General features: G+C 40.4%; 1 protein-coding gene and 1 pseudogene across 5 annotated transcripts; one reads left to right on the top strand and one right to left on the bottom strand.

Moving 5' to 3' along the window:
* Positions 1-973: 973 nt before the first annotated feature.
* LOC127762560 (uncharacterized) lies at positions 974-4,609 on the bottom strand (annotated as a pseudogene).
* Positions 4,610-6,595: 1,986 nt separating this feature from the next.
* Positions 6,596-13,149, top strand: LOC127762089 (SART-1 family protein DOT2). 5 transcript variants are annotated; one of them, XM_052286445.1, is made up of 13 exons: positions 6,596-6,728; positions 6,855-7,379; positions 8,415-8,580; positions 8,658-8,724; positions 8,841-8,954; positions 9,030-9,123; positions 9,215-9,281; positions 9,361-9,420; positions 9,523-10,132; positions 10,221-10,579; positions 10,824-11,044; positions 11,605-11,686; positions 11,822-12,208. In XM_052286445.1, exons 2-13 carry the CDS (start codon positions 6,892-6,894, stop codon positions 11,900-11,902), a joined length of 2,409 nt encoding a protein of 802 aa, XP_052142405.1. In that variant the 5' UTR covers positions 6,596-6,728; positions 6,855-6,891; the 3' UTR covers positions 11,903-12,208. The 5 variants fall into 5 exon arrangements, 3 of the variants coding, with proteins under 3 accessions (XP_052142405.1, XP_052142404.1, XP_052142406.1); XR_008015368.1 differs by adding an exon at positions 12,411-13,149 and having other exon boundaries at positions 6,614-7,379; positions 11,822-12,037; XR_008015367.1 differs by having other exon boundaries at positions 6,614-7,379; positions 11,822-12,037; positions 12,114-12,208.
* The last annotated feature ends 931 nt before the right edge of the window (positions 13,150-14,080 follow it).

Below are 14,080 nucleotides of genomic sequence, written 5' to 3'. Positions count from 1 at the left end.
GAATTTACTCCCGGTTGTTCTCGTCAACCGGGACTAAAGATATTTTCCCACTATTTCTAAATTCTTTTTAAACCCGGTTAGGGTTAAGAACCGGGACTACTGATAAGCGCACTGAATATTAATTTCCATTACATATGTGTTTCTAAAATAGAAAATAATGCATTAAAATTATTTAAAGTCGAAAAATTAATGACAATTACTTCGAAAAATTATTGTTGTCTGTAGTAAATTAAGTGGATAAAACGTAATAAGCAAATATATGATTTAAAATTAATAAAAATTCTAATAATCATATATACTTAGCATATGAATGATATTAAATTGTTAAAAATTGTAATTAACATATGTATATACATACAACATGCATGTTTTAAAATTAGTAAAAATTCTAATAATCTTATATAATTAGCATATGAATGATATTAAATTAATTGTTAAAAACTCTAATTAACATATGTAAATACATACGACATGCATGATTTAAAATTAATAAAAATTCGAATAATCATATATAAGTAGCATATGAATGATATTAAATTAATTGTTAAAAACTCTAATTAACATATGTAAATGCCACAAGCCTGATTTAAAACTTTTAAAAATCCTAATTATCGCATATAACTAGCATATGCATGATTTAAAATTGTTAAAAACTCTAAGTAACATATGTAAATGCCACATGCATGACTTAAAACTTTTAAAAATTCTAATTATCGCACATAACTAGCATATACATGATTTAAAATTGTTAAAAACTCTAAGTAACATATGTAAATGCACATGTATGACTTAAAACTTTTAAAAATTCTAATTATCGCATGTAACTAGCAATTACATGATTTAAAATTGTTAAAACCTCTAATAATCGTACGTAATTAACATATGCCATACAAAAATTGATTTATATGGATAATTATTACATCCAAAATAGTTTACATCGTGTACACAATAATTACGGCAATACATCGGCGGTGACGGTTGACCGGACGTACTTTCTCCTCACTATTGTTCCCTCCTTGTGATCGCTACGTGAGTAAGGGGTGTCTTCATTTGATAGGAGGATGCTAGGGTCAATCGTCACCGTGAAAGGGGGTTGCCCATCAAACTGATCGTAATCCTCGTCAGTCTTGTCCTCAACTTCGACAATTTTTCTTTTGCCTGGGAGAACCACGTGACGCTTCGGCTCGTCAGGCCCTCTGCCCTTCTTTCCTTTGCTAGATATGTCCTTCACGTAAAAGACTTGCGTTACATCATTGGTAAGGACAAAAGGTTCGTCCGAGTATCCAACCTTGTTAAGGTCAACCGTTGTCATCTCACTGTCATCAATCATTACGCCTCCACCAGTCAACCTAACCCATTGGCACTGGAACAGAGGGACCTTGAGAGGACCATAGTCAAGTTCCCATATGTCCTCGATGGCACCATAATACGTGCCAGTTGTTCCATCGTGTCCCATGGCATCGATACGAACAACGCTGTTTTGGTTCGTGCTCTTCATGTCTTGGGCTCTCGTGTAGAATGTGTACCCATTGATCTCATATCCCTTGAATGTCGCGATCAACCCAGATGGTCCCCTCGCCAGGAAGGCCAGTTGTTGGTTGATCGTCTCGTTACCCATGAGATGTTGTCGTAGCCACGCGGGGAAAGTATCAATGTGATGTCGTGTAATCCATGCATCGGACTTACCGATGTTTCTGGCGCGAACTAGAGCCAAGTGCTCCTCGATGTAAGGAGCTACCAATGAAGATTGTTGCAGCAACCGTGAAATGGGCTTTACGGAATAAATTGTTGTCTACCGTCATTATTGCTTTCCTTCCAAGAGTTCCCTTTTCCCGTAGTCTCCCTTCATGGCGTGATTCAGGTACCCCGATTGGGCGAAAGTCTTCAATAAATTCTACGCAAAATTCGATGACCTCCTCTGTTCCATACCCCTTGGCGATGCTTGCCTCTGGACGAGCACGGTTACGAACATACTTTTTCAGAACGCCCATGTACCTCTCGAAAGGAAACATGTTGTGTAGGTACACAGGCCCGAGAATACTGATCTCTTTGACAAGGTGACAAAGCAGATGCGTCATTATATTGAAAAATGAAGGTGGAAATATCAACTCAAAACTGACAAGACATTGCACCACATCATTCTGAAGGGCTTTTAATCTATCTGGATTGATGACCTTCTGCGAAATTGCGTTCATGAATGCACATAGCTTCGTTATTGTTGCCCGGACATTGTTTGGAAGGATACCCCTTATTACAACTGGTAGCAGTTGTGTCATCAACACGTGACAGTCATGAGACTTTAGGTTTGTGAACTTCTTCTCCTTCGTGCTTATTATTCGCTTGATATTCGTGGAGTATCCAGACGGTACCTTTATGCTCTCCAAGCATTCAAACATACTTTTCTTCTCTGCCTTGCTAAGAGTGTAGCTGGCTGGACTCAAGTAATTGCTTCCTTTCTCCTTTGGTTCCGGGTGAAGGTCGCCGCGTTGTTTCATATGCTTCAAATCATTACGTGCTTCCAGTGTATCTTTCGACTTTCCATATACACCTAGGAAGCCAAGAAGGTTTACGCAAAGGTTCTTAGTGAGGTGCATCACGTCGATTGCGTGGCGGATGTCCAAGAATTCCCAATAGGGTAATTCCCAAAATATAGAGTTCTTTTTCCACATCGCCGCGTGACCATCTTCGCTCTCTATAGGCTGGCTTCCAGGCCCCTTTCCGAACACTACTTTAAGATCTTTAACCATAACAAACATTGTTTTCCCGCTGCGATGTTTAGGCTTCGTACGGTGGTCCACCTTATGTTTAAAGTGCTTGCCTTTCTTCCGTACCGGGTGGTTTGCTGCAAGGAATCGACGATGACCCATGTACACAACCTTCCTACAGTGCTTAAGATACGTACTTTCTGTTTCATCCATACAGTGAGTGCAAGCCTTGTACCCCTTGTTGAACTGTCCGGATAGGTTGCTAAGTGCAGGCCAATCGTTGATGGTTACGAACAGCAGCGCTCGTAGGTTAAACTCCTCCTGTTTGTCCTCGTCCCACACGGGGACACCTTCCTTCTTCCACAACAATTTAAGATCTTCGACCAGTGGTCTTAGGTACACATCGATGTCGTTACCAGGTTGCTTGGGGCCTTGAATAATAATCGGTATCATTATGTACTTCCTCTTCATGCATAGCCATGGGGGGAGGTTGTAGATACACATCGTAATGGGCCAAGTGCTATGGCCGCTGCTCATCTCTCCAAAAGGGTTCATGCCATCCGTACTCAAACCAAACCGTATGTTTCGTGCGTCCTTTCCAAAGTCTTTAAATTTTCTGTCGATGTTCCGCCACTGCGAATCATCGGTGGGGTGTCTCAGCATCCCGTCCTGTTGACGCTCTTCAGCGTGCCATTGCATCATTCTAGCATTCCCCTTGTTCCTGAACAAACGCCTTAGCCGTGGTATTATAGGGAAATACCACATCACCTTAGCAGGAATTATCTTCTTTGTTAGCTGCCCGTCAACTTCTCCTGGATCGTCTCGTCAAATCTTGTATCGTAGTGCTTTGCAAACAGGGCATGCTTCTAGGTTCTCGTACTCCTCACCGCGATATAGGATACAATCATTCGGACATGTGTGAATCTTCTGAACTTCCAGTCCTAGAGGGCAGACTATCTTCTTAGCCTCATACGTTGTCTCGGGCAATTTGTTTCCCTTCAGAAGAATGGTCTTGACGAGTTTCAATAAATCGCCAAATGCCTTGTCACTAACACCATTTTTTGCCTCCATTGCAAGAACTCCAGAGTGGTATCCAACTTTTTGTGCCCCTGCTCGCAACCTGGGTACAATGACGTTCTGTGGTCCTCTAACATCTTGTCCAATTTATGGGCCCCCTTTTCACTTTCGCAGTCCTCCTTGGCGTCCTGCAACATCTGACCAAGATCATCCACAACGTCGTTACCATCAGCATCCCTTTCCTCCTCGCCCGTTTGATTTCCTTCAAATCCAACGTACTGAGCAAAGTCCGGAATATTGTCATCTTCCACTTCATCTTCTTCCATTTCAACACCTTGCTCTCCGTGGGATGTCCAACAATTATAGCTTGGCATGAACCCCGACTCAAACAAGTGGAAATAAATAGTCCTGGATGCAGAATACTCCTTCTGATTCTTACACTTATTACATGGACAACAAATAAAACCCTTATGCCTGTTAGCTTCGGCCACTCTCAAAAAATAATGCACACCGTCAATAAACTCTTTGGACCGCCGGTTAGCGTACATCCATTGCCGATCCATCTACATGACATGAAAAAAAAATCATACACAAATAATTATTCTTACAATAATGATAGTCATACAATAATTATAAAATAATTACAAACTCTTTCAACAGTCATACAAAAATGACATATCATTATTCATACAAAAATTATAAAATATTACACCAAATAATTCTTATTTACTATTTCTAAAGTTTTAAACTAATATTAATGTGTTTTACTTCTTTTAATTTTCATTTTAGTTTGTTTTCTATTATTTAAGATTAACTTTCACTATATTTTCCTTCTCAACTATTTTATAAAACCTTCTTTAGCAAATATACTAAATTTCTATATATTCTTTCTCCCCCACACAAATTTTCTCTCTCATCAACTTACAACTAAATTTTGGAGACAAAAAAGTGTGCAAAACATAGCTCCAAATGTAATATGACAAAAAAAACATTGGACGATGAAGTTGCTAACCTTTTAGGCACCTCCGATTTGTATATAATCACCAAAATAAATTCACTAGAAATTTTGGCATGACCTCCCCTCTTTTTTGAAAAAATTTTGAAGCTTGCTCAGGCAGCTGGAGGAGGAAGAAGACATATATATAGGGGTGGGACTTTAGTCCCTGTTGGTGTTACCAACTGGGGATAATGATCCCCGGGATCTTTAGTCCCGTTCATAACACCAACCAGGACTAAAGTTACGATCTTTAGTCTCGGTTGGTGTTACCAATCGGGACTAAAGATCCCGGGGGGGCCTGACTGGCCATGACAGCATTTGAACCGGGACTAAAGATGATATTTACCAACCGGGACTAAAGATCAAATATGCCCGTTACCCTTTTTAACCGGGACTAAAGATCATCTTTAGCCTCGGTTTTTATTGCAACCGGGACTATTGTGGAATTCGGCCGACCGATGAAAGATGGTTTCTCCACCAGTGAATGTAATTCCTCGGTTTCATAATTCTTAATGTTTTGGACAAGATTTAGGTCAAACTTTTATAACTTTGACTAGCAACTTTAAAAACATTTAGTTTAAGTATACTAGAAGAACATATATATATATAGATTTGTCTCATAAAATATTATAACAAAAGTAAATTATAGTTAAATATATTTTATGAAACCGGAGGAAGTACCTTGTTCACATTACTCCATCTACATGAGATACCAAAACCTGCACTCCATTTCCAGATTGCGGGCCTTGTTCTTGTTCCGCCTCCTTTTGAGAGAATCTATTCGATCCATACCACTGAGTTTATTCGGGTTTCAACGATTTACCATTTACATATACCGACGACTTTATTAATTATTCTACAATATGCCATTGGGTTGGGTCTTCTTTTCAAAAATACCCAAAATACCCTTAGAGACATACAAGATTAATAATTGATTTATCTCATTAAAAGTTTCAAAAAAAATATGAAAATTTTTATGTGGCCTCCTTATACAGCATGAAATTTTGTATATAAGCTTCAAATTTTTTTTGGTATATTTAGTTTTTAGAAAAAAATATTGTTATGTGGCATATAGAATTTGCTTATACAAGAGATAATAGCGCAAAAATATCTTATGTAGTGTATAAAAGATGATTTATATTAAATACAACAATAAAAAAGTATTTTATATAGTATATAACAGATAAGTTATTTTTTTTAAAAAAAATAGAAATGTAAAATTTGATACTTCTATACAATTTTTATGTTGTGTAAGGAGGCTATATAAAAGTTTTTATATTTTTTAGAACTTCTAATGAGATAAATCAATTGTTAATCTTGTATGTCCATAAGGGTATTTTGGTTATTTTTGAAAAGAAGTTCCAACCCAATGACATATTGTATAACAATTGATAAAGTCGCTAGTATATATTATAGATAGATATAATGTTAATGGCAAATTGTTAAACTCGAACAAACTCAATGGTATAGAATAGATTCTCTCTTTCTTTTTCGGTAAGCAACATTTTCATGCATATCATTACTACCGTAAAGGCTAGTCCTTTCTTCTCCTCCAACGTGCACTTTTCCATCATGCGAAAAAAACATACTGGTGACTACACTGCCAAGGGACTAAATTTGATACGGTACTGTGAGTTGGGGTGTGTTATATTATTTTAGTTTAGGGATGAATTCCAGACTCGCTGACAAATTGAGGAACCACAAGTGAACTTAGTCCTTAAGGAAAAGGCCTGGACATATCACGGCCCGAAAAGAGAGCTGGCCGGCATATCGATTCGCTTTTGCTTGGGCCGGGCTACAGAATGCCTATACCGCCAACAGCCCAGCGTAACTGGGCTCCGAGTCGGCGACTCCTCGCTCCTAGTCGATCCCCCCCTCTCGGCCTATCCCCTCGCCTCGACTCACCGCCTCCTCGCGACTTCGCCCCGCCCCGCCGCCTTGCACCGAGCTCACACAACCCGCGGCGACGCGGCGTCGCCGCCGCTGCTTCCGGCGCATCCTCGCCGCCGGTGAGCAACCCGCACGCCGCGCCTCCTCCTACTCATCCCTCTGTACCCTTCGCCTTAATCCTACCTTTCTCTTCTAGATCCCGGAAGCTTTTCTCCCCTTGCCCTAACCCTAGTGCTAATTCCCAGTTCGTTCCCCCAAATCTGGGGTTTGGCTCGAGCCGCCATGTCGCACGTGAGGTCCGCCTCCGATAGGCACCGGGACAAGGAGAAGGAGAAGGAGAGGAGGGAGACGCACCGGAGGGAGGAGAAGGATCACCACGGCAGCGGGAGGAGGGACAGGGACAGAGACAGGGAGAGTTATAGAGAGAAGGATAAAGATGACAGGAGGGAGAAGGAGAAGGAGAAGGAGAGGGATTCCGAGCGTGGCCGTGGCCGTGACCGTGATCGAGGCAAGGACCGGGATAGGGGGGAGGCAGAGCGGGACAAGGAGAGGGAGCGGAAGGACAGGGACAAGGAGAAGAGCCGCGGGAGGGACAAGAGCAAGGAGGAGAGGGAGGATAAGGATTACCGGGACAAGTCGAGAGGCAAGGACAGGGGAGACGACGGTGGAGATTTGTCAAAGGGTGAAGAGGGGGATCAGAAGAAGAGAGTTGAGGCCGCAGAGGAGGCCGAGAAACCGTCCACGACTGAGCTCAGGGAGCGCATTGCTAGGTATGCCCTTGTATAATCCTTTTGGTCTTTGATTCACAAGGTTGTTTTCAGTTATGCATCATTTTCATGTAATTTTGCATCCGGAGCTAACCTAATCCAGAGTAATGTATAGCATTTAACCACTTTATAGCAATTGTACATCTGAAACTTGTTTTATTGACTCAGTATTGGTGCTACTGTCACTTGATGATCTTTGGATGTCAACTAGTGTTTTTAGGGTTAAATCTAGTGCAACCTTTTTGCTAATTTGTGTATTACGATGGCTTTATGCATTATTTTCTTCTACTGTCTCACATGCTGGGCTAAATTGTGGCTGATGAAATTTCTTTCCCTGGTCCGACTGAATGTGGTCCATATTGAGTGCATTTTGGGTTTAGTCATCCTATTATCCACGTAAGCCTCATATGAATTCAGAAAATTGAAGCTGAAGGAAGACAACATTGCTTCTAATAATTTTACCAGGAGTAACATACTAAAGTTGAACTGTTGAAGCACCCTATAGAGAAACTTTTGCTAAAAGATTCCTACGGTAAACTTGATTATAATCCTCAATATGCAGACCTGCTGTCTGCTTTCAAAGTTGTCTTTATTGCATTGAATCCAGGAACTATTCGGTGTAAACAGAGAATGCTGTCTTTTGTATTTGTTTATTATACTTTTGGTTATGCTTGTTGCATTCTGATTAACTGCTGCTCTGTTGACATAGCTCAAGAATTTTACTTATTTGTGCTGTCAATAACCCGGATTTCTTGTTTATGTAATGGAAGCATAGGTTTGGTTTGTACAGAACACGATCAAATATACTGAAATAAATGCCATCTTGTTACACCTTTGATCTTTGTTCAATACTCAACTAAACTCTAAAACTTACTGCCGTCTAATATTGCTGTTACAACCTCTTTCGGTGTTAAGCTCTTCTTTAGTTTAATTGATTGATAGTTAGTATGCAAGAGTTGTATCATTTTTCCTCGCTGTTAAATCTTGTAATTAAAATTTGAGGACACAAATAATCTCTAAATCAGGTATTTACTTCAGGTCAAAGGAGGAAAGACTGAATGATACAAAGCAAGGAGGAATACTGGATGATAATGGTGGTGATGGTGAGATATTATCGTGGGTGGGCAAGAGTCGTAAACTTGATGAAAAAAGGCAAGCTGAAAAAGAGAAAGCATTACATCGTGCTCGAGCATTGGAGGAACAGGTGATGGTTTAACCATGATGTTTATGTGTATACATTTTAAAATATGTACAACTAACTTTCATATATCAAACTTGCAGGATAACATTTTAGCTGAAAATGATGAGGATGATGACGAGGAGCAACAGGAGGATAACCGAGTGGGAGGTAATCCTGTGCAAGTTTATTTTGTTATGCCTTTTGTGTAGTATATCGTCTGAGCTATAGTGTTCTGTGCACTGTTATCAGAATAACGTGTTTCACTCTTTTCATCTTTTGTCCAGAACACTTATCTGGTGTGAAGGTTCTTCACGGACTTGATAAAGTTTTGGAAGGTGGCGCAGTTGTCATGACCCTAAAAGATCAGAGCATCCTGGCTGATGGGGATATCAATCAAGGTGATGGGCTTTTACATGTTTATATGTACCAGCTCCTAGGGTAACTATTGTCTTACTTGAGAAAAATATTTGTAGAGGCTGATATGCTTGAGAACATTGAGATTGGTGAGCAGAAGCAAAGGAACGAAGCTTACAAGGCCGCGAAGAAGAAAGGAACATATGATGACAAGTAAGTTCACCATACATATATGTGTTACTGCTAACATGCTGTGTTTATTGGATTGATGTGATATAATGTTCATTTTTCTGCCTGTCTTTAGGTTCAATGATGATCCCTTGTCAAAGAAATCTATACTCTCACAATATGATGACCCAATGGAAGATGAGGTAAAGTAAAATGCGATGTTCAATTTTGTTTGCTTTGTATCCCTCTGTTGGTAGTTATTTTTATTGTTGCACTTATCAGGGAGTGACACTTGATGAAGGTGGACGCTTCAGTGGTGAAGCTGAAAAGAAACTGGAAGAGGTAATTCAACTTCATCCCTAGAAGCCATGGTACTTTTTAGGGTCCATTGCAAATACTTTGGTTGCATCTTTGTGTGGACTAACTATATTTTGATTTTGCCAGCTCCGCAAAAGAATTGAAGGTGGTTTTGTGCAGAAAAAGACAGAAGATCTTACTTCCGCAGCAAAGATGTCATCAGACTATTATACTCCAGATGAAATGCTCCAGTTTAAGAAACCAAAGAAAAAGAAATCCCTTAGGAAGAAAGAAAAGCTTGATCTGGATGCACTTGAGTCTGAAGCTATTGCTGCTGGACTGGGGACAGGTGATCTTGGGTCCAGAAAAGATGCAAGACGACAGGCTGCTAGGGAGGAAGAGCAAAAGGCTGATGCTGAAAAGAGAAACTATGCGTATCAAGCAGCCATTGCAAAGGCTGAAGAGGCATCAAAAGCATTGCGCCCGGAGAAAAATATTTCTGGTAAACACGCTGAATCTGAAGAACTAGTTTTTGGTGAAGATTACGAAGATTTGCAGAAATCTCTGGAGCAAGCAAGGAAATTAGCTCTAAGGAAACAGGAAGAGACTGCTGCATCTGGTCCTCTGGCTGTAGCAGAACTGGCTACTGCAAGAATAGGTCAAAAAGATGCAGATGCTGCCGAAGGAGATGCACAACAAAATAAGGTTGTTATCACAGAGATGGAAGAGTTTGTGTGGGGCCTACAGTTGAATGAAGGTGACCTCTTTTTTGTTTTCTGTGAGTAATTTCAAAGAAATGCATAGGCAGTGACTAATTATTGGCTTCTTTTGTTATCTTCTTTCAGAGACTCACAAACCAGAAGCAGAAGATGTTTTTATGGATGAAGATGATGACATGATCATGTCAGACACTGTGGCAAAAGATGACACGAGTGGGCTGGCCGTGGTCAAAGAGGAAACTAGCGTTGAAGTCCCAGTAAAGAATGAAGAGGAAGAAGAGCTAAAACCAGATGAGATTGTACATGAAGCTGCAGTTGGCAAGGGTTTGGCTGGTGCTTTGAAGTTTCTGAAGGAACGAGGAACCCTCAATGAGGGCACGGATTGGGGAGGCAGAACCACAGATAAGAAGAAAAGCAAGCTTGCTGGTATTGAGGATGGACCAAAAGATATTCGCATAGAAAGAATTGATGAATTTGGTCGAGTGGTAAGTACCTACCCTACACCCTGTCCTAACTGCCCTCACCCACGAATCTCCCATGGATAGAAACTATGAAACTTACTGCACTGCATCTACTAACAACTATGATTTAGGCAATGCTGTGTTGCTGATTACTTTTTAGATTGCATTTTCTACTCAGCATTCATCTTGCACATTATGTTCATTTATATTCTTTAATTTGAGCTCCGTATGTGACAAATGGTTGGTCTGCGTTCTTTATTTGCTTTAGATGACACCGAAGGAGGCATTTCGGGATCTTTCACACAAATTCCATGGCAAGGCACCTGGTAAAATGAAGCAGGAACGGCGCCAAAAAAAGTATCGGGATGAGTTGAAAACCAAGCGAATGATATCTTCTGACACACCATTAATGTCTGCGGAGAAGATGAGAGAGGCTCAAGCTCTCAGCAAAACACCATACCTTGTTTTAAGTGGCAATGCAAAATCAGGGTATGTCCACAGTATACTTCTACATCCAAGTTCTTATTTTAATTTTCCTTCTGATGCTGCTTTTTAAATTATTTTGATGTCTTCCAAGGCCTTAATGGAAGTCCAAAACACTTGCTCTGGATTTATAGGTGTTAAGGACTTAATAGTTAATATTGCACAACAGTACTTTTTTTTCACGAGATATTATTTTTGTTTAGTTTGTGTTGAGCACAATTATTTCATCTGTATTATCACTGATGGCTTATATTTAATTGAGGATATACAATGAAATCCATTTTCGAATGGTTAATATGATAGCATGTGAGCTCCCAATGTAGTTGGATATTTATTTACAATTTAGAGGGATTGAGGTTCACATTTATGCCTCTGTTTTTTTCATTACTCCATCTGGTTGAGAGATTGTACAAGGCACGTCTAGATTACATTTGACTGCTGGGGAATTTATCAAAAATTGCTTATAGCTTGTGCAGTTATCTTTGCATACTATGTATGTGATTCCTATTAATATCATAGTTTTCCTGATGAAGTGCCTAAACCAGTTCTGTTTAATGTGATTTTAGTCAAACGAGCGATGCCAGTGGCTTTGCTACAGTGGAGAAAGAGCACCCTGGGAGTCTGACGCCCATGCTTGGGGCCAAAAAGGTATGGCATTCCCTGTTCCATTAAGTAATTACTTTATGAATAAATTATTTGTTGGGTGTTAGGTAATGTATAAGCTGTACATATGTAATCCAACTTACCATATTCAGAATCCTGTTTTTGCCTTTCTTTTGGCAGGTCGAGCACTTTCTGGGCATCAAACGAAGCGCCCAGGGTGGAGGATTGCCTCCACCACCTCCAAAGAAGCCAAAGAACTGAACCTGCAGTGGACTTGGCTGAGTAGAAATCAGGTGGTTTTTAGTGCATTTGCTACTGTAGGTTTGGAGCAGATTTCGAGGGACCTACACCAGCAGATACCAACGACCCATGAAGCAGCCCCAAATGAGTTAACATGTAAGAACCTGTGAATTTTTATTCCAAGTTGATTATGTTAACATTCTGACATGGGCGATGTAACTTTTGTAACCAGCTGTACTTACAAGGCTGCACCACAAATGCAGTCAGAACTACAGAGGTGGATTTAAAATGTTGTCGTGTCTCCACAAATCTACATTGGTTGTTTAAGCTGGACATACAAGTTACGATTGCTGAGTGCTGACAAACTTTATAGTGTTTTTCACGTACTCTGTCTCATAAAAAACAAACCTAGTATATGATGTGATACATTCTAGTACCATAAATTTGGACATGAGTATTAAAATGTGTAACATTCTGCCTCCCAAAAACATGTGTAACATTCTGTACTAGATTTGTTTTTTTGGGACAGAAGGAGTATGTTGGGGAAAGAGGGAGTACGTTGACAAACAAGCATGAAGTAGTCAGGTACATCGAAGGAGGCAAAGGCAATGCACACCGTGATGTTTGTTAGTCATGTAGCACATCGAAGGAGGTAAGGCAATGCACTCTACGGCCGAGGTTTTCCTTTCATTTGCTGCCATTCTTGGAGTGTCCTGAAAGATGCCAAAGTGTATTACTAGCATAATTTGAGATAGCTCCTGCGAGGCTCTGAATCTGTGATCTTGTACGGCAGTACTAGAGTTACCACCAATGCTTTGACGAGGCACTCCTGAACTGCTTGGAAGGCTAGTTTTTGGCCCAAAAACTGGTTTGGTTGGAGTAAACTATAATGAATCCGGGCTGCGATATGTTTGACACGGTTTTAGCTCCAGCTCCACCTCTCCTGTAGCTGGAGTTTAGCCAAATAGTTTCAGCTCTATCTAAAAAAGGAGTGTAGCTGGCTGACCTTCTCATAAAATAGACTAGCGATATGGAGTTGGGTTTAGGTCTAAATTTAAGAGTTGGAGCTTTATCAATAGATAAATGTTTATGTTAGGATCAAAAAGCTGCTTGGATGGGCGGTGTCATCTGATTAAAATCTGTTCACATAGGTCCATTATACCTGGAAAATAATAGACTGCTTTCGAGCCGAAAAAAATAAGGCATATTTGTTGTTGGTGGCTAGATTGGATGGCCGTGTACCTCACCACCTTTTGTACTTGTATACTGTGTTCGAGCTATCCTTCTCACCATTTTTCTTTTTAGATTGGATCGATGCCACTATAAATATATCATTTGAGATAAATATCACTACTATTCACAATATCGGCTATATTTATGTTACTAGAATTTGAAAAAATTGAAATTGTGCTACTCCATCTCGTTTTCCATAAAAATCTCCGTTAGTCTGAATTGCACGTGAAACCTAGCCGTCAGTTCCATCTTTACCTTCCTCCCCTCTCTTCTCTTTCCCCTTCCTCTATCCACCACTGTCATAATCACCGTCATCGACCACGTCCCTGGTGGGAGGCATCGGGAGCCACCACCGTCGACGTCTGCGACCTCTTCCACAGGCCACATCGGGTGTTTTGGGAGTCGGCGTTGCCGTCCTCGACTCCATATGAGGCGGGAGGGCTCGGGAGCTGCCGCCGCTGTCTCTATCCTTGTAGCGGACACGGGGATGGAGGAAGAGATGGGAGAGAAAGAAAAGGGAGGATGGAGGAAGATGGAACTGACATATGTGTTCCACGTCTAAGGCCGTGTTCTTTTCTCCTCTTTCCCAGCTCACTTCCCTCGTTTTCCGCGTGCGGCTTTTTAAACTGTTAAACGGTATATTTATTGCAAAAGTTTTCTATATGAAAGTTCCTTTAAAAATTATATTAGTCCATTTTTCAAATTTTTAGGCTAATACTTAATTAATTTCACTATAATCGCGTGCTTTGTTTTTCGTGTTGATCCCGAATGCAGACATGGTCTAACGGAAAATGTGATGAGTGGCACGGTTTCAATTTCCCCAAATTTCAGTGCCATGTTGCCCATATCATGAATAGCCGTTGCATTTATCTTAAATGATATATTTGTAGTGGTATGGATCCAATTAAACCTTTTCTTTTTGGAAGATCCCTAGTTCACTACCGTAAATTAAGTTTCACTTGGTAC

The sequence above is a fragment of the Oryza glaberrima genome, chromosome 2 (assembly GCF_000147395.1).
Source record: "Oryza glaberrima chromosome 2, OglaRS2, whole genome shotgun sequence".
Classification (NCBI taxonomy): domain Eukaryota; kingdom Viridiplantae; phylum Streptophyta; class Magnoliopsida; order Poales; family Poaceae; genus Oryza; species Oryza glaberrima.
Note: the sequence above shows the minus strand (reverse complement) of the source record. Positions and strands in the feature narration are given on the sequence as shown.

What these genes read in the sequence shown, in the direction of transcription:
- LOC127762089 (XM_052286445.1), top strand. Translation starts at nt 6,892, where the DNA reads ATGTCGCACGTGAGGTCCGCCTCCGATAGGCACCGGGACAAGGAGAAG. An exon ending in CTCAGGGAGCGCATTGCTAG is followed by an intron (nt 7,380 to 8,414) that starts GTATGCCCTTGT and finishes TATTTACTTCAG; the next exon opens with GTCAAAGGAGGAAAGACTGA. An exon ending in CTGAAAAGAAACTGGAAGAG is followed by an intron (nt 9,421 to 9,522) that starts GTAATTCAACTT and finishes TGATTTTGCCAG; the next exon opens with CTCCGCAAAAGAATTGAAGG.